We start from the raw sequence: 23,317 nt of genomic DNA, 5'->3' as shown, positions 1-23,317 counted from the left end.
TGAGAAAGGGAACGGCGGTGAGATAGATGAGATCTGGGCACAGTGAGTGGTCTGGCGCTAGAGGAGCAGAGTGTGCAGGCTGGGCTGCAGTAGGAGACCCATGAGGTGAGGTAGGGTGGGGCGAATTGACTACACGCTTTAAAGCCAATGGTGAAGGGTTTCTGTTTGATGCAGAGGTGGATTGGCAACCACCAAAGGTTCCAGAGGAGTGGGGAAAACATGGTCAGAACCTTTTTGTAGAAGCATGATCCGGACACCAGAGTGAAGTACAGATTGGAGTGGGGAGAGACAGGGGGCAGGGAGGTCAGTGAGGTGGCTGATGTAGGATTCAAGGCCCGGTGTGTAGGAGGGTCCCAGAGGCTGACTTTGGGGGGATGGGGAAGCGGCGGGGCTGGGGCGGGGAGATAAAATGGGTCCCGGACTCTAGGAGTGTGAGCTGGAAACTCACCATTCGGCCCCTCAAAAGAGCCCCGTGAGGACAGAGGAGGAGGAGGAGGAGGAGAAGGAGAACAAGAACAAGACGGACATGCTCCGCCTTACTCAACACCGGTCCCTCATCGCTGTCACCAATGCCTGGGGTCTCACGGGCGCCATCCTCTGGCTGATTTTCTGCGGGCTGGTCGCCGTCGACCAGTTCTTCTGTGAGATTCCCGCCCTGCTGGCCCCTCTCCTGCAGCCCCGTTCGGGCCAACGAGGCGATGGTCTTCGTGGCCGACATCGCCCTGGCCATGGAGGACTTCCTGATGACCTGCCTCTCTTACAGCTTCATCGTAGCCGCCATCCTCCGCATCCGTACGTCCGAGGGCAAGAGGAGAGCCTCCACCTTCTTCCCCCACCTCTTCGTGGTCTCCCTCTACTATTCTCCCGTCATCTACACTTACGTCCGGTCCGCCGCCTCCTAATCCTTCGACAGGGACAAGGTGGTGGTGGTCACGCCTACACTAAACCTCATCGTCTACAGCCTCCAAAACAGAGAGATCCAGGCGGTCGTCTGAAAACCTTTCTCCTCCCTGAAGCACCTATAATAATAATAATGATTATCATTAATATTGTGGTACTTGTTGAGAGTTTACTGGCTGCCGAGCGCTATTCTAAATTCTACGTTGATCAGGTTGGACACGGTCCCTGTCTCACATGGGGCTTCCACTCTTAATCCCCATTTTACATCTAGGGAACTGAGGCCCAGAGAAGTGAAGTGACTTGGCCAGGGTCACACAGAGGACATGTATCAAAGCTAGGATTAGAACCCACATCCTTCTGACTCCCAGACCCGGACTCTATCCACTAAGCCCCACTGTTTCTCCGCTTCTTCCACTAATGAGGAGCGAGATTCCTCCACCGCCCCCTCCAGTAATAATAATAACAATAATGATGATAATAATGATGATAGTTTTTAGGCACTTACTACGTGCCAGGCACCGTACTAAGCGTAGGGGAGTATACAAACAAAGTCTCTGTCCCACTTGGTGCTCACAGTCTCAATCCCCATTTTACAAATTAGGTTACCGAGGCCCAGAGAATGATAATACTAAAACCTGTGGTGCTTGTTAAGCACTTCCTATGTGCTAGGCACTGTACTAAGCAGCTGGGGTTGATACAAGCAAATCGGATTGGACGCGGTCCCTGTCCCACATGGGGCTCACAGTCTTGATAGCTATATTACAGACGAGTTCACTGAGGCTCAGAGAAGTGAAGTAACTTGCCCTAGGTCGCACAGCAGATGAGTGGCAGAGCCGGGAGTAGAACCTGGGCCTGTGCTCTATCCACTATGCCACGCTGCTACATAGAGGAGCATAAGGGACAACTAAATATTTTCCCACCCTAATCCCTTGGAGTCCATGGAAGAGGATGGAGATACATGCTGACCATTAGAATAATAATAATGATGGTATTTGTTGAGCTCTTACTGTGTGTCAAGCACTGCTCTAAACGCTGGGATAGATACAAGGAAATCAGTTTGTCCCACGTGGGGCTCACAGTCTTAATCCCGATTTTACAGATGAGGTAACTAAGGCACAGAGAAGTTAAGAGACTTGCTCAAAGTCACACATCTGATTAATGGCAGATCCGGGTTTAGAACCCCCGAACCTGTGCTCTTTCCACTAAGACACGCTGCTTCTCTATAACTGTGTTCTCTGTTAAGCGCTTACTATTTGCCAAGCACTGTTTTAAATTCTGGGGTAGGTTCAAGGTCATCAGGTTGTCCCACGCGGGGATAACAGTCTTAATCCCCATTTTACAGGCGAGATAGCTGAGGCACAGAAAAATTAAGTGGTTTGCCAAAGGTCATACAGCTGATAAATGGCGGAGTTGGGATTAGAACCCACGATAAGGACTGAACTCCTTATCTTCCCTCCCAAACCCTGCCCTCTTCCTGACTTCCTCCTCACTGTAGATGGCACTTCATCCTTCCCGTCTCACAAGCCCGCAACCTTGGTGTCATCCTCGACTCTGCTCTCTCGTTCACCCCTCACATCTAGTTTGTCACCAAAAACAGCAAGTCTCACCTCCGCAACATCGCCAAGATCCACCCTTTCCTCTCCAGCCAAACCACGACCTTGCTGTTTCAATCTCTCATCCTATCCCGACTGGATTACTGCGTCAGCCTCCTCTTTGATCTCCCATCCTCCTGTCTCTCCCCAATTCAGTCTATACTTCACGCTGCTGCCCGGATCATCTTTGTGCAGAAACGTTCTGCGCATGTTACTCCCCTCCTCAAAAATCTCCACTGGCTACCAATCAACCTATGCATCAAGCAAAAACTCCTCACTCTCGGCTTCAAGGCTCTCCATCACCTCGTCCCCTCCTACTTCACCTCCCTTCTCTCCTTCTACAGCCCAGCCTGCACTCTCCGCTCCTCTGCCGCTAACCTCCTCAATGTACCTCGGTCTCGCCTGTCCCACCGTCGACCCCCGGCCCACGTCCTCCCCCTGTCCTGGAATGCCGTCCCTCCGCACATCCTCCAAGCTAACTCTCTTCCGCCCTTCAAAGCCCTAGTGAGAGCTCACTTCCTCCAGGAGGCCTTCCCAGACTGAGCCCCCTTTTTCATCTCCTCCTCCCCATTCCCCCAGCCCTACCTCCTTCTCCTCCCCACAGAATCTGTATATATGTTTGTACAGATGTATTACTCTATTCATTTTACTGGTACATAATTACCATTCTATTTATTTTGTTAATGATGTGCATCTAGCTTTATTTCTATTTATTCTGATGACTTGACACCTGTCCAGATGTTTTGTTTTGTTGTCTGTCTCCCCCCTTCTAGACTGTGAGCCCGTTGTTGGGTTGGGACCATCAATATAAGTTGCCAACGTTTACTTCCCAAGCGCTTGGTACAGTGCTCTGCACACAGTAAGCGCTCAATAAATACGATTGAATCCATGAATAAATGAACGATCTCTGACTCCCCCCGACCAAGCCCGGGTTCTTTCCTCCAAGCCAAGCTTCTTAGCTCACCCACCTCACCTCAACAAGACTGTCAGCCCGTTGAGGGCAGAGACTTTGCCTTCTTCAGGTCATCTACCCCTTCCTCAGCCACCCTGCTTTGGGCACTCCAAAATCACTTTCTGTTCACCAGCCCGAGGGCCTGAAGAGTGCAAGTGATAATTTCCATATCCGATGACAAACGACGAGAAAATTTATATATTTGATATCCTATGTGAGAGCCTCATCACGTTTGCACCCACATTCTCCTGTAGTCCTTTTGAACACCACTATTTCCATATGTGATTGTATTGGCCATCTCTTCGTCCTGTCAGCAAATTAATAAATGGCACTGTTAAGCGCTCGCTAGGGGTCGAGCACTGTCCTAAACGCTAGGATTGGTAGAAGCACCTCAAGTTGGACACAGTCCCTGTCCCACAATATTAATGATAATGGTATCTGTTAAGCACTTATTAAGTGCCAAACCCTGTTCTAAACGCTGGGGTAGAGATGAGGTAACTGAGCCCCAGAGAAGCAAAGAGACTGGCCCAAGGTCACATGACAGGCAAATGACAGAGCCGTGATTAGAACCCAGGTCCTCTGACCCCAAAGCCTGGGCTCTTTCTACAAGTCCACACTGCTTAGCACTGCTCACTGCATGTCTGCCATCCCCTTTAGAGTGGAAGCTCCTTGAAAGCAAGGATCAAGTTTTCTACCTCTATTCTACTCTCCCAAATGCTCAGTATAGTGCTCTGTACCCACTAGGTGTTCAATTAAAACTACTAGAGTGTAGGTCCGGGATCTGATCTTCTACCTCTATTCTACTCTCCCAAGTGCACGGTAGAGTGCTCTGGACACAATAAGTGCTCATCCTATTAAAGTGTAAGCTTCTTGAGGGTAATGAGCCATTCATTCATTCATCCAATCGTATTTATTGAGCGATTACTGTGTGCAGAACGCTGTACTAAGCGCTTGGAAAGTACAGTTCAGCAATAAAGAGAGGCAATCCCTGCTCACACTGGGCTTACAGTTTAGAAGCAGGGATACAGACATCAAAACAAGTAAACAGGCATCAATAATATCAATATAAATAAATAGAATTATAGATCTATACACATCAAAACAAGTAAACAAGGATTAATGTAAATAAATAGAATTATAGATATGAACATATGTACCCAAGTGCTGTGGGGCCGGGGGAGGTAGAGCAAAGGAAGAGAGGTGGGGTGATGGGAAGGGGAGAGGGAGCTGAGGAAAAGGGGGGCCCGATCTTCTTCCTTTATTAGACCCTCCCAAAAACTTAGTACAGCCTAGCTGCAAGACCACGGGCTTGGGAATCAGATGTCGTGGGTTCTAATCCCAACTCCACCATTTGTCTGTTGTGTGACCTTCGGCAAGCCACTTCACTTCTCTGTGTCTCAGTTACCTCACCTGTAAAATGCTATTGATGCCTGTCTACTTGTTTTGCTGTTTTTCTCCCTCTTCTAGACTGTGAGCTCGTTGCTGGGTAAGGATTATCTCTATCTGTTGCCGAATTGTACTTTCCAAGAGCTTAATTCAGTGCTCTGCATACAGTAAGAGCTCAATAAATGTGATTTAATGAATGAAATGAATGAATAAAATGGAGATTGAGACTGTGAGCCCCACGTTTGACAGGGGCCTTGTTCAACCTGATTGCCTTGTATCTACCCCAGCGCTTAGAACAGTGCTTGGCATATAAAGAAGCAGCACGGCTCAGTGGAAGCAGCATGGGCTCGGGAGTCAAACGTTATGGGTTCAAATCCTGGCTCCGCCAATTGTCAGCTGTGTGACTTTGGGCAAGTCACTTAACTTCTCTGTGTCTCATTTACCTCATCTGTAAAATGGGGATTAAGACTGTGAGCCCCACGTGGGACAACCTGATCACCTTGTAACCTCCCCAGCGCTTAGAACAGTTCTTTGCACATAGTAAGTGCTTAATAAATGCTATTATTATTATTATTGTAGAGAAGCAGCGTGGCTCATTAGGAAGCCCGGGCTTGGGATATAGAGGTTATGGGTTCTAATCCCACTTCTTCTACTGTCAGCTGTGTGACTTTGGGCAAGTCACTTAACTTCTCTGGGCCTCAGTTACCCCATCTCTAAAATAGGGATTAAGACTGTGAGCCCCATGTGGGACAAGCTGATTAGCTTGTATCCCCCCAGTGCTTAGAACAGTGCTTAACAAATGTCATTATTGTTATCATTGATATTATTATCATTATTATTATAGTAAGCTCTAAACAAATACCATAATAAGTAGTAGTAGTTGTAGTAGCACAATCCTCTGTATATAGTAGGTGCTCAATAAATGCCATTGATTATTGACCCTGGGTCTTGTTTCTGTTTACTCTCCCAAGCATTTAGTGCAGTGCTTAGCACTCAAAAAGCACTCAATAAACACTATTGGTCATTGATTGATTTATTGATTGATTGACCAAGTGACGTATTGATCGATGCCAAGAAGCCCTGTCCACGAGAAACAGGGCATGGGTACAGCATACCGAGACTACAGCACTGAGCCCATTACAGGTTCGAAGTGAATATTGTCTGCCGCAGAGAGAATAATAATTATGGCATTTGTTAAGCACTTACTATGTGCCAAGCACTGTTCTAAGCGCTGGAAGCAGCATTGCCTAATGGATAGAGTACAGGCTTGGGAGTCAGAAGGACCTGGTTTCGAATCCCAGCTCCACTCCTTGTCTGCTGTGTGAGCCCCTTTAGACTGTAAACTCGTTGAGGAAGGAAAATATATCTGCAAACTCTATTATACTCTACACTCCCAAGCGTTTAGCACAGTGCTCTGCACATAGGAAGCGCTCAATAATTACTATTTACTGATTAACTGGTATAACCGAAGAGGCAAATCACCGTTTACAAAAACGTCAAGGAACGATGTGATTTCCAAAGAGCTGAGGAAGCTGATTTTTATTAATAATAACTTAGTAGATGTGTTTTACTATTAATATCAGTTCATAATAAATAATCTCATAACAATAATGATAGTAGTGGTATTTGTTAAGCACTTACTCTGTGCCAATCACTCTACTAAACATTGAGAGAAATATAAGATAATCAAGCTGGGCACAGTTCCTGTTTTACATAGGGCTTACAGGTTAAGTAGGAGGGATAATCCTTCAATCAATCAGTCAATCATATTTATTGAGCACTTCCTGTGTGCAGAGCACTGTTCTAAGCGCTTGAGAGAGTACAATATAAAAGAGTTGTCAGACACATTCTCGGCCCACAATGAGTTTATAGTCTAGGTTCCGGAATGAATCAATCAATGGTATTTATTGAGTGCTTACCGTGTGCAGACATTATACTAAGCGCTTGGGAGAACGCAATATAACAGAGTTGGTAGACATATTCCCTGACCACAAAAAGCTCACGGTCTAGAGGGGAGAACAGGCATCGAATCCCCATTTTAAAGATGAGGAAAATGAGGCCCTGAGCAGTGAAGTGACTTGCCCACGGTCATGCAACAGAAAGAGCTGGGATTGGAACCCAGAGCCCTGTACTAAGCGCTTTCCTTCCTGATGAACTTTCCCAAGTGCTTAATATAGTGCATTGCCAACAATGGGCACTTAATAAATACTTTTAATACCACAGAAGGGAACTGGACTCAGTGAATTCAATTTCAAACCTTTCCTAAAAAAAACCCATCTCCTCCAGGAAGACTTCTCAGACTAATTCCCAACCTTTCTTTCCAATATGTCTTTGCACTTTTGTACTTTTTTCCTTTCCTCAGCATATATGGCTATGCAATTTTTATAACGTTGTTTTTTATGGACCCAGGACCGTGCTATAAGTGCTGAGATGGATACAAGATAAACTGATTGGACACAGTCCTTGGACTAATATTCTAAGAGGGAGGGAAAACGGGTATTGTATCCCCATTTTACCAATGAGAAAACTGAGGCACAGAGAAGTTAAGGGGCTTTCCAAAAGTCACACAGCCAAAAATAGCAGTGCCAGTTCTCGAACCCATATCTCATGTCTTTCAGTCCTGAACTAGGCTAGGATTGGTAAAGTCACATCTGACAGTATCACAAAGGATAATCAGTCAAACAATCAATCAACGGAATGTATTGAGTGCTTACTGTGTGCAGAGCAGTGGACTAAACACTTGGGAGACTACAGCAAAACAGAGTTGGTAGTCACTGTTAAGCACTTACTATTTACCAGACACTGTACTAGCCACTGGGGTAGACACAGGCTAATCAGGTTGAGCCCGGTCTTAATCTCCATTTCATAGATGAGGAGACTGAGACACAGAGCTGTGCCTTGCCCAAGGTCACACAACAGACAAGAGGAGGAGGTGGAATTAGAACCCAGGTCTTTCCGACTGTCAGGCCCGGGCTATAGTCACTAGGCCATGCTGTTTTTCAAGTTCCTCCTCTCCCTCTCAGTCGGGGTGTGAGCTGGGGGGATCCCCTCTGAGAGAAAATATAATCCTTCCTGCTGGCCCACGGGTGCTGACAGGGCCAAGCGATCTGAGGAATTTGGAGGAGCAGGCAGGAAGCAGGCCCAAGAAGGAATCAGGATAAAGTCCAGCATTCTTTCACATCCGCTGTTCATTTCTCCCGCCTTTCCCTCCTCACTGTGTGAGAACCGGGCCTCCACGTGACTTGATTTCCCTCTAGGGACCAGGACTAAACTTTTCAGGTAGCTGCTGTCTTTTTTTTGTATTCTTTTCCCTCAGCCCTGGGCAGCCTCCGCCGAATGCTCCGTCAAAATGGTAGGCCCCTGAGACCTCGTTAGGAAGTCCACCCTCTTGCGTCTTATTAATAACTTCCTGAAGCGCTCCACGCGTCGCACTTTTAACGAGTCCACAAGAGACTCCCTGCAATGGGCAACGCTTGGTTGCTAATTTCCACCGAGCTCTTTTTAGCCTGGGAGAGCCAAGTTTCAGAGCAGTAGATAATGCTTCTGGTGGCTCTTGGGTTGCTGGGATGGAGGGAGAGAGGATGGGTCCCCGGTAGGGTAGCGGTGGGGGCAGAAGATGCTGACACCCTCTCCCCCCCCTCCCCGTCTCTGTTGTGTCCTAGGAGTGACCAGAGGCACAGTCCCAGTGGAGAGGAGGCCGAGGATGGAGTCGGCTGGGGAAATCAGCCAGCTTCATTCCTGATTGAAGCAAAGTCCTCCCGACTCTCAGCTCCCAGGCAAGCCTCTTCGGACAGTTTTCCTCAGCTGACTAGTTGGATTCTCGCCTAGGCCTCGAGGCTTCGTTAAAATGTTGTGGACGAGGTTATTGAAAACACACACATGCACACATATACATACATTTACATTTATATCCATACGTGCATAGCCCCAAACTAACACACACATACATAAACATGCTCACACACATACATGTTTGTGTTGTACATATATGCATATGTATGTTTGCAGCCATACATATGTGGAAACAATAACGATAATAATGATGATAATGGTATTTATTAAGCACTTATTACGTGCCAAGCATTGTTCTAAAAGCTGGAGTAGATACCAGGTAATCAGATTACTCACGTGTAGCTCATATTCTCAATTTTACGGATGAGGGAACTGAGGCACAGAGAAGTGAAGTGACTTGTAAACACATCCACAAGCACACATATGTATACACTATACACATTATAAATATATATATATATATATTTTTATACATGATATGCATATATCATGATGCTATTGATGACTGTTTACTTGTTTTGATGTCTGTCTCCCCCCTTCTAGACTGTGAGCCTGTTGTTGGGTAGGGATTGTCGTGGTTTAGTGGAAAGAGCCCGGGTTTGGGAGTCAGAAGTCGTGGGTTCTAATCCCAACTCTGTCACTTGTCAGCTGTGTGACCTTGGGCAAGTCACTTAACTTCTCTGTGCCTCAGTCACATCATATGTAAAATGGGGATGAAGACTGTGAGCCTTACATGGGACAACCTGATTGCCTTGTATCTACCCCAGCGCTTAAAACAGTGCTTGGCACGTAGTAAGCTCTTAAAAAATACCAACATTATTATTATTATTATTGTCTCTGTTGCTGAATTGTCCTCTCCCAAGCAATTAGTACAGTGCTCTCCACACAGTAAGTTCTCAGTAAATCCGATTGAATGAAATAAAATTGAATGAAATATAATTGAATAGCATATTTATATATGTTATATATATATGTTATATATATATATACATGTTGAGAACAAAATATATATATGCTTGCATATATATGCATATGTGCAAACATACACCCACAAGTATTTGGGCATACATGTATGTGTATATGTACCTAGATATGCATGCACACTCACAAGTCATGTGACGGCACTCACACATATGCATGAACACAAATGCAGATGTATAAGCACATTCTTATGCGGGGGAAGCAGCTGTGGCTTAGTGGAATGAGCCCGATCTTGGGAATCAGAGGTCATGGGTTCTAATCCCGGATCTTCCACTTGTCAGCTGTTTGAGCAAGTCACTTAATTTCTCCGTGCCTCAGTTCCCTCATCTGTAAAATGGAGATGAAGAACGTGAGCCCCAAGTGGGACAACCTGATTACCTTGCATCTCCCCCAGCACTTAGGACAGTGCTTGGCACATAGTAAACACTTAACATATACCATCATTATTATCATCATTACCTGCACTCTCACACATAATTATGCATACATACATGCACACTAGGGTGGCCATTCACCAAACATCTGTACATGACAAATTTGGTTTACAGCTGGTTTTTCCCCTATCCGATCAATGAATCGGCGTTGTTTATCCAGAGACGACTGTGTCCTTAGTACTGAGCTAAGCATTGAGCTTTGTACTGTACGAAGCATTCAACTGTAAGTACTAAGTACTGAGAAGAGTTCAAGAGGAGCAAGAGACACACTGCCTTGCCCTCAAGGAGCTTACAATATAATGGGAGGAGAGATCAAAAATATTTAAAAGAATAAAAGCCGAAGGAAAAATGAGGATTTAACAGGAAATGAGTCGGGATGAAATGGTTGAATAAAAAATTGAATAAGTGTAGGTATGTATAAGGATAAATATAACAATCAATGAAAATATACATGCATATGTATCAATCAGTTGATAGTATTTATATAATTTCTTCTCTGTACAGAGCACTGTACTAAAGGCTTGGGAGAGTCTCCTCCTCTGGAATGTTAAATTCACTGTGGGCCGTATGTGGGATATGAACTATTCCAACCAGATTAACCTGTATCTACCCCAGCACTTAGTACAGTGCCTGGTACTTAGGAAGCACCAGCAAATAACATTTAGGAAAAGCGAAAGCATGGAATCAGGATTTCAACCTTCCCTAATTGTGGCAAATATTCCCCACAATCCTCCAGGGAAACAAGCTTCCTGTGTTAGCCATTTTTGTGCTATTTGGAGCTACAAAAACACAATACACAATCGATCACTTGATGGCATTTATTGAGCACTTACCGAGTGCTAACACTATACTCAGTACTTTATTATTATTATTATTATTTTATCATTATGATATTGGTACTAAGCAGAGGGGTAGATACAACTAAATCAGGTGGACTCATTCCCTGCCCCACACTGGCCTCAGAGTCTGTTGCATTTTCTGCTTATTATGGTATTTGTTAAACACCTACCACGTGCCAGGCACTGTACTAAACTCTGGGGTAGATGCAAGATAATCGGATAGGAAACAGACCATGTCCTACATGGAGCTCACGGTTTTAATCCCCATTTTACAGATAGGTTAACTGAGGCACAGATACGTTAACTGGCTTCACTGTGTAGATGAGAGGGAGAACAGGGATAGAAACAGAGAAGCAGCGTGGCTTAGTGGAAGAAACACAGGCTTTGGAGTCAGAGGTCACGGGTTAAAATCCCTGCTCTGCCATTTGTCAGCTGTGTGACATTGGGTAAGTCACTTCACTTCTCTGTCCCTCAGTTACCCCATCTGGAAAATGGGGAATAAAACTGTGATCTCCGAGTATGTTGCTAATTTGTACTTCCCAAGCGCTTAGTACAGTGCTCTGCACATAGTAAGCGCTCAATAAATACAATTGATGATGATGATGATGGGACAACCCGATCACCTTGTAACCTCCCCAGTGCTTAGAACAGTGCTTTGCACATAGTACGCGCTTAATAAATGCCATTATTATTAATCCCCATTTTACAAGTAGGCTGATGCAGAGAAAAGTCAAGCGACTTGCCCAAGGTCACACAGCAGACAAGCGGAGTAACCGGGATTAGAATTCAGGTCCTCTGACTCCCAGACCTATGCTCTTTCCACTAGGCCAGGCTGCTTTAAATCCTTGAAGCACATATGAAAGTAGTGCTCATTACAGTGCTCTGCACACAGCAAGTGCTAAATAAATACGACTGAATGAATAGTAGGTCATAAGTTTCCTTCCCTCGAGAAACTTACAGTATAATGGAGATCCATGAGATCAATCTGTCACTGGCAGTTATTGAGCTCCTACTCGGTGGTAGGTATTGTTCTAAATGCTTGGAAGAGTACAAGACACTTGTCCCCGGCCCTCAAGAAGTTTAGAGGCCAAAGGAGATAACGTGCAATCAATTTTGCTCTTTTCATTCTATCCCAGACCTACTGAGTGCTAGACACTGCGCCAAATGCTGGGGAGGGTACACAAAAGAGTAGCAAAACACATAATAATAATAATAATGATAATAATAATAATAGTAATAATAATAATAATATTTGTTAAGTGCTCACTATATGCTAAGCACTGTTCCAAATGCTGGGGAAAATACATGGTAATCAGGTTGTCTCACGTGGGATTCACAGTCTTCATCCCCATTTTCCAGATGAGGTAGCTGAGACACAGAGAAGTGAAGTGGCTAGTATTCCATTCTTACACATAATCATAATATCATTATTAACAGTATCAGTATTAATATCATCATCAGCATCAACACTATGGCATTCATTAAGTGCTTACTCTGTGTCAAGCACTATACTAAGCACTGTGGTAGACACACACTAGACATGTCAGACACAATCCCTGCCCCAAATGGGGCTCAGTTCGAAGTAAAAGGGGCAACATGATTTGAATCTCCATTATATAGAACAAGAAACTGAAGCACAGATAAGTGAAGTGACGAGCCCAAGGTCACACAGCAGGCAGGTGGCAGAGCTGTGAGTAGAATCCAGGTCCCCTGACTTTCAGGCCCGTGCTCTATCCACTTGGCCACACTGTTTCTCTAAACCTGTCTATGCATTTATGTATAACTATCAATCAAGCCGGCAAGCAATCATATTTACTGAGCACTGACCGTGCAGAGCACTGTACAAAGCACCTGGGAGAGTACAGTAAGCTTAAATTCAACAGGGGAAGACAGACATTCAAATAAAGCATAGATTCAGTGTTCCTTTAATCCTTTATTCTGGATCCACCAGCTGTCAGCCCCTTTTGATCTGTTTCACTGACTAGAGTACTTGCTAAAGAGCGTACTATATGCCAAACACTGTACTAAACACTGGGGTAGACACAAACTAGTCAGGTCCCACATGGGAATCACAGTCCAAGTAGCAGGGAGAACAGGTATTGTACCCCCATTTTGCAGATGAAGGACCTGAGACATAGAGAGTTCATTTAACTCATATTTGCTGAACGCTTATCATGTGCAGAACACTGAACTAAGTGCTTGAGAGAGTCCGATGTAACAATAAACAGACACGTTCTTTGCCCACAACGAGCTTACAGTGTAGAGCTACACTCTTGAACTGCAGTCTAGAGACGAGAAGTGACTTGCCCAAGGTCACACAGCAAGTGGGGGGCGGAGCCAGGATCAGAAACCACTACGAGCTCGTTGTGGACGGGGAAAAGGTCTGCTTATAGTTATAGTGTACTCTCCCAGGTGCTTAGTACACTACCTTGCATGCAGTGCTCTGCACACAGTAAGCACTCAATAAATACAATTGGATGGAAGAAGGAATAAAAGGAAGTGCTCAATAAATGAACTGACTGAATGATTCATACTGAAGTCCTCTGACGTCCAGCTCCGTGAGCTTTTCACCAGGCCACCCTGCTTCCGAGGAGTGTAAGCTCCCCGTGGACAGGGAATGAGTCTTCTCTTGCATTTTATCGAGCGCTCAGTCCAGCGCACCTACTCCCGGGGGAGTCCATTCCATAGCCGTCCTATGGGTGCCAAAGAGATCCCAGCGGGCCTAACTTCTGTCTCAGCAACTTGACCTCCTCATTCCTCAGACTGTCGATGAGGGGGTTGAGGACTCCAAAAAGCATGCCCACGAGCATTTTGCTTCCTGGAGAGTGACCAAAAGATGGCCGGTTGTAGGTGATGATGGCGGGGTCGTAGAAGAGGCCGACGGCCAGCAGGCAGGAGGTGCAGATGGACCAGGTCCGGCGCTTCCCCTCGGCTGAGCGGCTCTTCAAGGTGGCGCCCGCGACGAGTACATAGGAGCCTAAAGTGATAGAGAAGGCGCCGATCCCGCCCACCGCCAGAGCGGGACAGGCCCGTCACCGGAGGGACGTCGCAGCAGTACTGGTCCACCAGGTTGGAGAGGCAGAAGGTCATCGTGAAGGTGAAGGACGCGTGCAGGGGAGAGTTGAGGAAGCGGGCCGGCCAGGCTCCTGCCGCCAGCGCGACGCACACTCTCCGGTCCATGAGAACAGCGTAGTGGAGAGGGCGGATGACGGCCAGGCGATGCTCAGAGGCCGTGACCGCCAGGAGAAAGACGTCCTTACCCTTCGGGGCCACCAGGAAATAGACTTGAAGGGCGCACCCGGCCAACGATATCGCCGGTCTCCAGAGGAGAGGCCCCGCAGTATCTTGGGCACCGCGGCCATGGGGCAGAAGACGTCCAGCAACGACAGGGTGGTGAGGAGGAAGTACATGGGCGTGTGGAGACGGTGGTAGCCGCGGAGGGCGAGGAGGAGGGCACCGTTGGCCAGGAGCGTGGCCGTGTAGACGGCACCAAAGGCCGCGAATCGCACCTCCAGCCGGTCTGACAGTCCCTTCAGGAGGAAGCCGATCACCCCGGTCCCGTTTTCCTCTGCCATCCGCGGGCGGTTAACTCAATCCGACCTTGGGCAGGAAGGACCTGGGTGCTAATCCCGCTCTTCTGCTGGGTTACCGCGGGCGAGTTGCTCCACTTCTCTGGGCTTCGGTTTCCTCATCTGTAAAATGGAGATTGGGACTGTGTCCTGTCTTACTATGTTGAACCTACCCCAGAGCTTAGGACAGTGCCCGGTACACGGTAAGTGCTTAATAAATACCCTAAAGAAAAAAAAAATATCCGTGGAGTGGGACAGGTCTGGGACTGGAAGTCAGATGACCTGGGTTCATACATTCATTCAGAGTAGGGACTGTCTCTATATGTTGCCAATTTGTACTTCCCAAGCGCTTAGTACAGTGCTCTGCACATAGTAAGCGCTCAATAAATACGATTGATGATGATGATGATTCAATCGTATTTATTGAGCGCTTAATGTGTGCAGAGCACTGTACTAAGCGCTTAGGAAGTACAAGTTGGCAACATATAGAGACGGTCCCTACCCAACAGCGGGCTCACAGTTTAGAAGGGGGAGACAGACGACAAAATAAAACACATTAGCAAAATAATGTAAATAGAATAAATATGTACAAGTAAAATAAATAAGTAGAGTGATAAATATGTACAAACATATATATATAGATAGATAGATAGATAGATAGATAGATAGATAGATAGATATACAGGTGCTGCGAGAACGGGAAGGAGGTAAGGCGGGAGGGATGGGGAGGGGGAGAAGGGGGAGGGGAAGGAGGGGGCTCAGTCTGGGAAGGCATCCTGGAGGAGGTGAGCTCTCAGTAGGGCTTTGAAGGGCGGAAGAGAGCTAGCTTGGCGGATGTGCGGAGGGAGGGCATTCCAGGCCAGGGGGAGGACGTTCTCCTCTGTCTCCTACTGGGACTCCTCTTCTGCCCTGTTCTGGCCCTCCTCCTCCAACCTTTCCTGGACCTCCTCCTCCGCCCGGTCCTGGTCTTCTTCCTCCTACTGGTCCTGGCCCTCGTACTTTTACTGGGACCTGGCCCTTCCCCTCCACCTAATCTTCATGCTACTCCTCCACTTTGTCCTGAACTTACTCATCTGTGCGGTCCTGGGGCTACTCCTCCACTCGATTCTGTCACTAGCCGTCTGGCGGGCACTGGCCTTACTCATTCATTCATTCAATCGTGTTTATTGAGCGCTTACTGTGTGCAGAACACTGTTCTAAGCGCTTGAGAAGTACAAGTTGGCAACATATAGAGAGAGTCCCTACCCAACAACGGACTCACAGTCTAGAAGGGGGAGACAGACAACGTTACAAAACAAAACATGCACAAAATAAAATAAATAGAATAGTAAATATGCACAAGTAAAATAAATAGAGTAATAAATCTGTACAAAAATATATAGAGGTGCTGTGGGGAGGGGAAAGAGGTAGGGCGGAGGGAGATGGGGAGGGGGAGTGGAAGAAGGGGGCTCAGTCTGGGAAGGCCTCCTGCAGGAGGTGAGCTCTCAGTAGGGCTTCGAAGGGAGGAAGAGAACTAGCTTGGCGGCTGTGCAGAGAGAGGGCATTCCAGACCTGGGGGAGGACGTGGGTCGGGGGTCGACGGCGGGACAGGCTAGAACGAGGCACAGTGAGGAGGTGAGCGGCAGAGGAGCGGAGGGTGCCGGCTGGGCTGTAGAAGGAAAGAAGGGAGGTGAGGTAGGAGGGGGCGAGGTGATGGAGAGCCTTGAAGCCGAGAGTGAGGAGGTTTTGCCTGATGGATAGGTTGACTGGTAGCCACTGGAGTTTTTTGAGGAGGGGAGTAACATGCCCAGAGCGTTTCTGCACAAAGATGATACGGGCAGCAGCATGAAGTATAGACTGAAGTGGGAAGAGACAGGACGATGGGATATCAGAGAATAGGCTGATGCAGTAATCCAGTAGGGATAGGATGAGAGATTGAACCAGCAGTGTAGCGGTTTGGATGGAGAGGAAAGGGCGTATCTTGGCGATGTTGCGGAAGTGAGACTGGCAGGTTTTGATGACGGATTGGATGTGAGCGGTGAACGAGAGAACAGAGTCGAGGATGACACCAGGTTTGCGGGCTTGTGAGACGGTAAGGATGGTAGTGCCGTCTACAGTGATGGGAAAGTGAGGGAGAGGGCAGGGCTTGGGAGGGAAGATAAGGAGTTCAGTCTTGGACATATTGAGTTTTAGATGGCGGGCAGACATCCAGATGGAGATGTCTTAAAGGCAGGAAGAGACACGAGCCTGAAGGGAGGGAGAGAGAGCAGGGGCAGAGATGTAGATTTGGGTGTCATCAGCGTAGAGATGATAGTTGAAGCCGTTAGAGCGAATGAGTTCACTGAGGGAGTGAGTGTAGATAGAGAACTGAAGGGGACCAAGAACTGACCCTTGAAGAAACCTTACAGTAAGGAGATGGGAGGGGGAGGAGGATCCCACAAAGGAGACTGAGAATGAACGGACGGAGAGATAAGAGGAGAACCAGGAGAGGACGGTGTCTGAGAAGCCAAGGTTGGATAGCGTGTTGAGGAGATGGGGGTGGTCCACAGTGTCGAAGGCAGCTGGAAGGTCAAGGAGGATTAGGATAGAGTCTGTGCGGTTGGATTAGGCACGAAGGAGGTCATTGATGACATTTGAGAGGACAGTTTCGGTGGAATGTAGGGGACGGAAGCCAGGTTGGAGGGGGTCGAGGAGAGAGTTGGCGTTGAGGAATTCGAGGCATCCGGTGTAGGCGACTCGTTCAAGAAGTTTGGAAACGAATGGTAGGAGAGAGATAGGGCGATAACTAGAAGGGTAAGTGGGATCAAGAGAGGGTTTTTTAGGATGGGGGAGACGTGGGCATGTTTGAAGGCAGAGGGAAGGAACCAGTAGAGAGTGAGTGGCTGAAGATTGATGTTATGGAAGGGAGGAGGGAAGGGACGAGAGATTTCATAAAATGAGAGGGAATAGGGTCAGAAACACAGGTAGCCAGAGTGGCACTTGATAGGGGGGAGGAGATCTCATCTGAGGATACTGCTGGGCAGGAGGGGAGAGTAGCGGAGAGGGTTGAGACCAGAGGGGTTGGAGAAGTGAAAGGAGTGACTTTGGGGAGTTCAGAACTGATGGAGTTAATTTTACTAATGAAGTAGGAGGCCAGATCGTTGGGGGTGAGGGAAGGAGGAGGGGGAGGAACAGGGGGCCTGAGAAGGGAGTTAAATATACGGAAAAGCTGACGGGGATGATGGGCATGGGTGTCAATAAGGGAGGAGAAATAGTTTTGTCTGGCAGAGGAGAGGGAAGAGTTAAGCAGGAAAGGATAAACCTGAAGTGAACGAGGTTGGCCTGGTGTTTAGACTTTCGCCAGCAGCATTCAACAGCTTGAGCATGAGCGAAGCAAGCAGACAGTGGCAGTGATCCAGGGCTGCGGCTTAGTGGTACGAGAACGGCGAAGGGAAAGGGGAGCGAGAGAGTCGAGCTGAGTAGAGAGCGTAGAGTTGAGAGCAGTAATCTGATCATCAAGATTAGGTAGAGAGGAAACGGAGGCGAGGGGGTGTGTGAGGCGCTCAGAAAGATGGATGGGCTCGGGAGAGCGGAGGTCTCTGTGAGGTAGCAATGTAGATTTACTGGGGACAGGAGAATGAGTGAGAAGGCAGGGGAGAAGTTTATGATCAGAGAGAGGGATTTCAGAGTTGGTGAGTGTGGAGATAGTCCAGCGGTAGGAGATGATGCCGAGGATGGTCGAGGATGTGACCATGTTGGTGAGTGGGCGAGGTGGGGTGGAGCAGGATGTTGGCAGCGTCAAGGAGAGATAGAAGGCGGGCGGCGGAGGGGTCACCATCCATGTGGATGTTGAAGTCTCCGAGGATCAGAGTGGGCATGGAAAAGGAGAGAAGGAGGGTGAGAAAGAGGTCACAATCGTTAAAGAAGTTGGAGGTGGGGCCGGGGTGGCGGTATATGACGGCTACAAGAATCTGGAGAGGGTGGTAGAGGCGAATAATGTGGGGTTCAAAGGCAGGGAAGGAAAGGGAAGGGGAAGGAGGCATAGTGTGAAAGCGACATTGGGGGACGAGAAGGAAACCGACACCTCCTCCTTTTCCTGTGAGTCTGGGGGAGTGGAAGAAGAAGAGGCCTCTACTGGAGAGAGCAGCAGAAGAGACCGTGTCGCCCGGAGACAGCTATGTTTCAGTTAGGGCGAGGAGGAGTGGAGAGCTGGAAAGGAACTGGTCCAGCATGAAAGGGAGCTTACCTATAATGGAGCGGGGGTTCTAAAGGCCACACTTGGCAGCAGCTGTGTAGGGAGGGGAGGGAGGGGGAAGAGTGCGAGAGGTGGGGAAGGTTTGGATTGGGATGAGTTTGTGGGGGCCTGCGCTGGGAGAGTGAGAAGAGGGGTGGCGATGAGAAAGGAGAACTGGGATGGGGTGTGGGCAGGGAGGAGGAGGGTGGCTGGTAGGGAGTAGTTGAGGGTTGGCGCTGGTACAGAAGGATCCTGGGTAGGAGTTGAGGGGTTGGGGTGATGGGGGTGAAAGGGAGGGAAAGAGCTGGGTGGGAGAGGGGAAGGGGAAGGTGAGGAATGGGAATGGCATTTGGGAGCAGGGGAATTGATAGTTCATGGTGAGGTCAGCAAGGTAAATGATAGCAGAGCGGGAGGTTAACAATTAAAATGCAGTAGCAATAATGCAGTAGCAATGATATGAGTAGGTGATATTTCAGAGGGTAGTTAACAATTAAAATGCGATGGAAATAATAAAATAGGCAGATGATAGTATCACAGAGAGTAGATAACAACTACTACATGATGGGAAAAAATAAGCAGACGATGACATCGCAGACAGCAGTTAACAATTAACATGCGATGGCAGTAAAATAAGCAGGTGATGACATCATTGAGAGACGTTAGCAATTAACAGTCGATGAGAATAATAAAATAATCAGACGATGACATCACAGAGAGCAGTTAACAATTAACATGCAGCAGCGACCATAAGATGGGCAGATGCTGTTCAAAGCAGAAGGATAAATTGTCCATAGGTCAGTCAAATCAGATAAAAGAGGTTAATGGCACGCAGAGTCCAGGGGCTCTTGGCAAAATTGTCTCGGAGGTGGAGGAGGATGGAGTCCTATGAATGGCAGCTCTGGAGTAGGGCGGAACTGTTAGGAGCGGAGATGCCTTGGGAGAGGAGTTAACAGCCAAATAGCATGGGTGGGCTGATTAGGTGCGAATGAGGTTGTCGTTAAAGTAACTTGGTGATAACAAGGGCCTTTTTCCCGGGGCAGGGGAGGCGGCGGTGGGTGGAGATCAGTCAGGTACTGACCGGGAAGGGGGGAGTGGGGGGCTCCTCAAAGACCGTCGCTGAAGGGGTGGGGGGGATGGAAGCAGTGGGACACAATGAATCACGGACAAGCAAGGGGATACAATAACCCATGAACAAGCAGGGGGACACAATGTGTCACGATCTAGCAGGGGGAATGCAATGTCTCACGATTCCAGTTGGCTACTTGGACAGAGTGGACGTGGCTTCGAGGCGTAAGTGTAGCGATGATGGGGTGGGTGGGGACCCAATCACAGGGTCGGGCGGGAATGAAGATGACCGGGTGCGGGATGGCCAGGAACCCGGCCGCGGGGCATAAGCGCCCGAAAGCAGGCTGCTCGAGGATGGACGGACGGGCTGACGGGGAGGGAGGGTGGGGGAGCCCCCACCCTCGCGGTGGTTTCCGGAGGACAGGATCCTTCCGGAAGCAGCGGGGACACGCGGTTTGATGGCGGGTGGTTGGGCCTATAGGGAACGGAATCCCGGGCTCCTATGGCCCTCCACCCAGTCTTGGCCCTCCTCCTCCGCCTAGTGCTGACCCTCCTCCTCTATCCGCTCATGGCCCTCCTCCTTTGTCCGACCCTGGCTCCCTTCCGCCTCCCTGGCCTGATCCTTCTCCTATGCCTCCTTGTGGTCTTCCTCTTCGGTCTGGTTCTGGCCCTCTTCCTCTAACCAGTCCTGGCCCTCATTCCCCATCCTATGCTGGCCCCACTCCTCCATCCTGTCCTATCCCTCCTCCTCTGCCGTGTCCTGGACCTTCTTCTCCTCCCAGTCGTGGCTCTCCTCCTTTGCTCGGGCCCAGCCCTGCTCCTCCATCCGGTCCTGGTCTTCCTCCTATGTCTGGTCCTGGCCCTCCTCCTCCTCTCGGTCTTGGCCCTCCACCTCGGCCCAGTCCTGGCCATCCTTCTCCTATGCCTGCTCCTGGTCCCCCTCTTCGGCCCGGTTCTGGCTCTCCTCCTCCATCTTGTCCTGGCCCTATTCCTCTATCCGTCCTAGCCCGCCTCCTCTGCCGGGACCCGGCTCTCCTACTTTACTTGTTCCTGGCCCTTCTCCTCCTCCCGGTCTTGGTCCTTCTCCTCGGACACATCCTGTTCTTCCTCTTCTGCCAGGTCCTGGCCCTCCCCCTCCATCTTGTTCTGGCCCTCCTCCTCTACCCCGTCATGGTCCTCTTCCTCCGCCCGTTTGTTGCCATTCTCCTCTACCCTGTCCTGGCCCTACTCCTCCACTCCATCCTGGCCTTCCTTCTCTGTCCAGTCCTGCCACTCCTCCTTTACTTTATCCTGGTCCTCCTCCACCGCCCGATGCTGGCTTTCCTCCTATAACGGTCCTGGCCTTCCTTCTCCGCCCGGTTCTGGCCCCCTTCCCCTAACTGATGCTGGCCCTCCTCCTCTTCCTTGTCCTGTTCTGGTCCTTCTCCTCCGCCCAGTCCTCTTCCTTCTCCTCCACTCGGTCCTGGCCCTCCTCCTCCACCTGGTCCTGGGCCTCTTCCTCTACTCGGACCTGGCGCTCCTCCTCCATCTGGTCCTAGCCCTCCTCCTCTATCCTAGCCCTCCTCCTCTACCCTGTCCTGGCCCTACTCCTCTACTCAGTTCTCATTCTAGACAGCGTACCCCTCCCCCTAATGTACAACCACTCCCATCATGCCCCGTGGCGATATCTGGCCGTGTCGAGAGGTGGGTGTAGTGGTAATGCCCCTGCCCCGACCTGCTCTTCCATGTTATGCTTCTTGGTATGCGTCTCTAGACTGCTGTCTCATCACTCTGGACGGGCAGGCCATTTTCCCAGGGTGTCTATCTGATTGGGAACAGTTCCCGCTTCGCACCCTTTAGTATTAGTGTAGTTTTGCGATGGGTTGCTTAGGTGAAGCCCCGTCGTACATGTTAGCCCTCTCTGTGTTCCCAGGTTGTAGCTATAAAAAAACTGATAGCGAGTTCATAGTCTGCAGCGGCTATATAAACCCCGCCCATAGCGTTGGGGGATTGTGGTGTGCTATTCAGGGCCCTGCAGCCAGCCAGGGCCTGTCTGTGAGTATACCTCCCCACAATAAACCTCTATAACTCGGCCAACTGGCGTGGTCTGCCTCCTTCTTCGGAATTCCTGGGCTGTCCCGTTACGCAGGGACGACGTCGGGCGGGATTTTCCAGAACAATTGGCGTAGTAGCAGGATTCCGAGGAATGAGGTATGAGGAAGGGGACAGTGACGGGGGAAATCCCGGGGTGGTCCTGGAAACGGGGGGCAGCGGCGGTAGCCTGGCCCCTCCTGTGGGCTGCCCTCTTGACGACCGAAGCACAGTTAAGGGTGGAAGCCCTTCTCCAGAGTCAGGAGGATGAATTAGCCCGGGATTGGGTTGCCAGGACCTCCACTACACTATTGGCCTCTGGGCTATCGGACCGCCTGGAAGAGCAGAGGAAGCAGACAGAAGTTAGAGGACAGTGGTTGGGGCATTTTGCCGGCCGCTTTGTGAGACTAGGGGGGCGATGAAGGCCCCGGCAACAATTGCGCACCATTATCTCCCGATCGTAGTGAAACGCGGAAACATGGAGCCCCTGGTAGGAGGGGGAGGATACTGAGGAAGCCGAGGGCGACGGGGCGGAGGCAGAAGACCCCAGGGGGTGGGACCCATCACGACCCTTCCCCTAGGAGATTGGCCAAGGTTTCCCCCAAAGTGCGGACCTGGTGGGTGACTGGAGGCCTCAAGTGGAGCTAGTGATTTACTGGCCCCGCACTAACAATGGCCGTGTTTTAGCTTTGGTAGATATGGGGAAGGAGTGCACCCTCATCTGCAGTAACAGCTCCCGCTTTCAGGGGCCCATAATGGCAATTGACAGTTACAGTGGGACTACTGTCAGGGTTAAGGTGGTGACGTTGACCCTCAAGATCAAGATCAGGTGTACATCTCCCCTATACTGGAGCATATTCTGGGGGTGGGCATACTGCAGTTAAGGCATGGGGTTAGAGAATTTAACCAATTTGCCTTCAGGGTCATAGTTATCAGTTTGGAAGGTCAAAGGAAATTCCTTTTGAGAGAAGGCACCTCCATCTAGCAAAGGGTTGCCTCCCTCAAGTGAATGATTGCACTACTCACTCTAAGGCACCTCCCTCTAGAAACTAATTGGGAGTGAATTTGCCAGGGTGCTCCCAGCCTAGGAATAACAGTAGGGGCGGTGATTTAATCATTGTTTCTGAAATTCTACTGCAGTAAATCTTGCTAACTTGGTAAAAGAGGTATATGAGCAAATCAAATGCAAAAAGTCATCTTGATATATATGGAATATATATGGAGTATATGTACATATCTGGTATAAGTGCGATGATTTGAATAAGGAAACTTGCCTCGATATGTTCATTATGGAATTAGCAAAATGTGTGGTGAAAAGAAAATGTGGTCCTTTGTAAAGACATGTGGTCCTTTGTATAATTTTGATAAACTGGAATAATAAGATTTGGTATAAAGGAATATTGTTGGGGTAAAGGAAGTTAAGATTGGGAGGGAAAACTTGGAATGATAACTGAATCTGGAGTTGTCCTCTCCTTAAGTGGATTTTAAGAAGTAACTAAAATAGAGTTAGGCTGAGAAACCTTGTCTCTGCCATTGATTTTAGGG

The 23,317-nt window shown here is 48.8% G+C and overlaps 1 protein-coding gene across 1 annotated transcript; it reads right to left on the bottom strand.

The window, feature by feature from the left end:
- Nucleotides 1-13,569: 13,569 nt before the first annotated feature.
- LOC119921913 (olfactory receptor 5B21-like) lies at nt 13,570-14,451 on the bottom strand. The gene is made up of 3 exons (XM_038741892.1): nt 14,230-14,451; nt 13,888-14,137; nt 13,570-13,853 (listed from the first exon to the last, which is right to left on the bottom strand). The coding sequence occupies exons 1-3, from the start codon at nt 14,449-14,451 to the stop codon at nt 13,570-13,572; spliced, it is 756 nt and encodes a 251-aa protein (XP_038597820.1).
- Between the last annotated feature and the right edge of the window lie 8,866 nt (nt 14,452-23,317).

This window comes from Tachyglossus aculeatus, unplaced genomic scaffold (assembly GCF_015852505.1).
Source record: "Tachyglossus aculeatus isolate mTacAcu1 unplaced genomic scaffold, mTacAcu1.pri SUPER_32, whole genome shotgun sequence".
NCBI classification, from domain to species: domain Eukaryota; kingdom Metazoa; phylum Chordata; class Mammalia; order Monotremata; family Tachyglossidae; genus Tachyglossus; species Tachyglossus aculeatus.
The sequence above is the reverse complement of the archived record's forward strand: the minus strand, read 5'-3'. Positions and strand labels throughout refer to the sequence as shown.

Excerpts from the sequence above, each read along its gene's own strand:
- LOC119921913 (XM_038741892.1), bottom strand. The coding sequence starts at position 14,451 with ATGGCAGAGGAAAACGGGACCGGGGTGATCGGCTTCCTCCTGAAGGGA. Across the intron at positions 14,138-14,229 it reads TCTTCTGCCCCATGGCCGCG|GGTAAGGACGTCTTTCTCCT; the intron begins GTGCCCAAGATA and ends GTGGCCCCGAAG. Across the intron at positions 13,854-13,887 it reads GGGCCTGTCCCGCTCTGGCG|GCTCCTATGTACTCGTCGCG; the intron begins GTGGGCGGGATC and ends CTATCACTTTAG.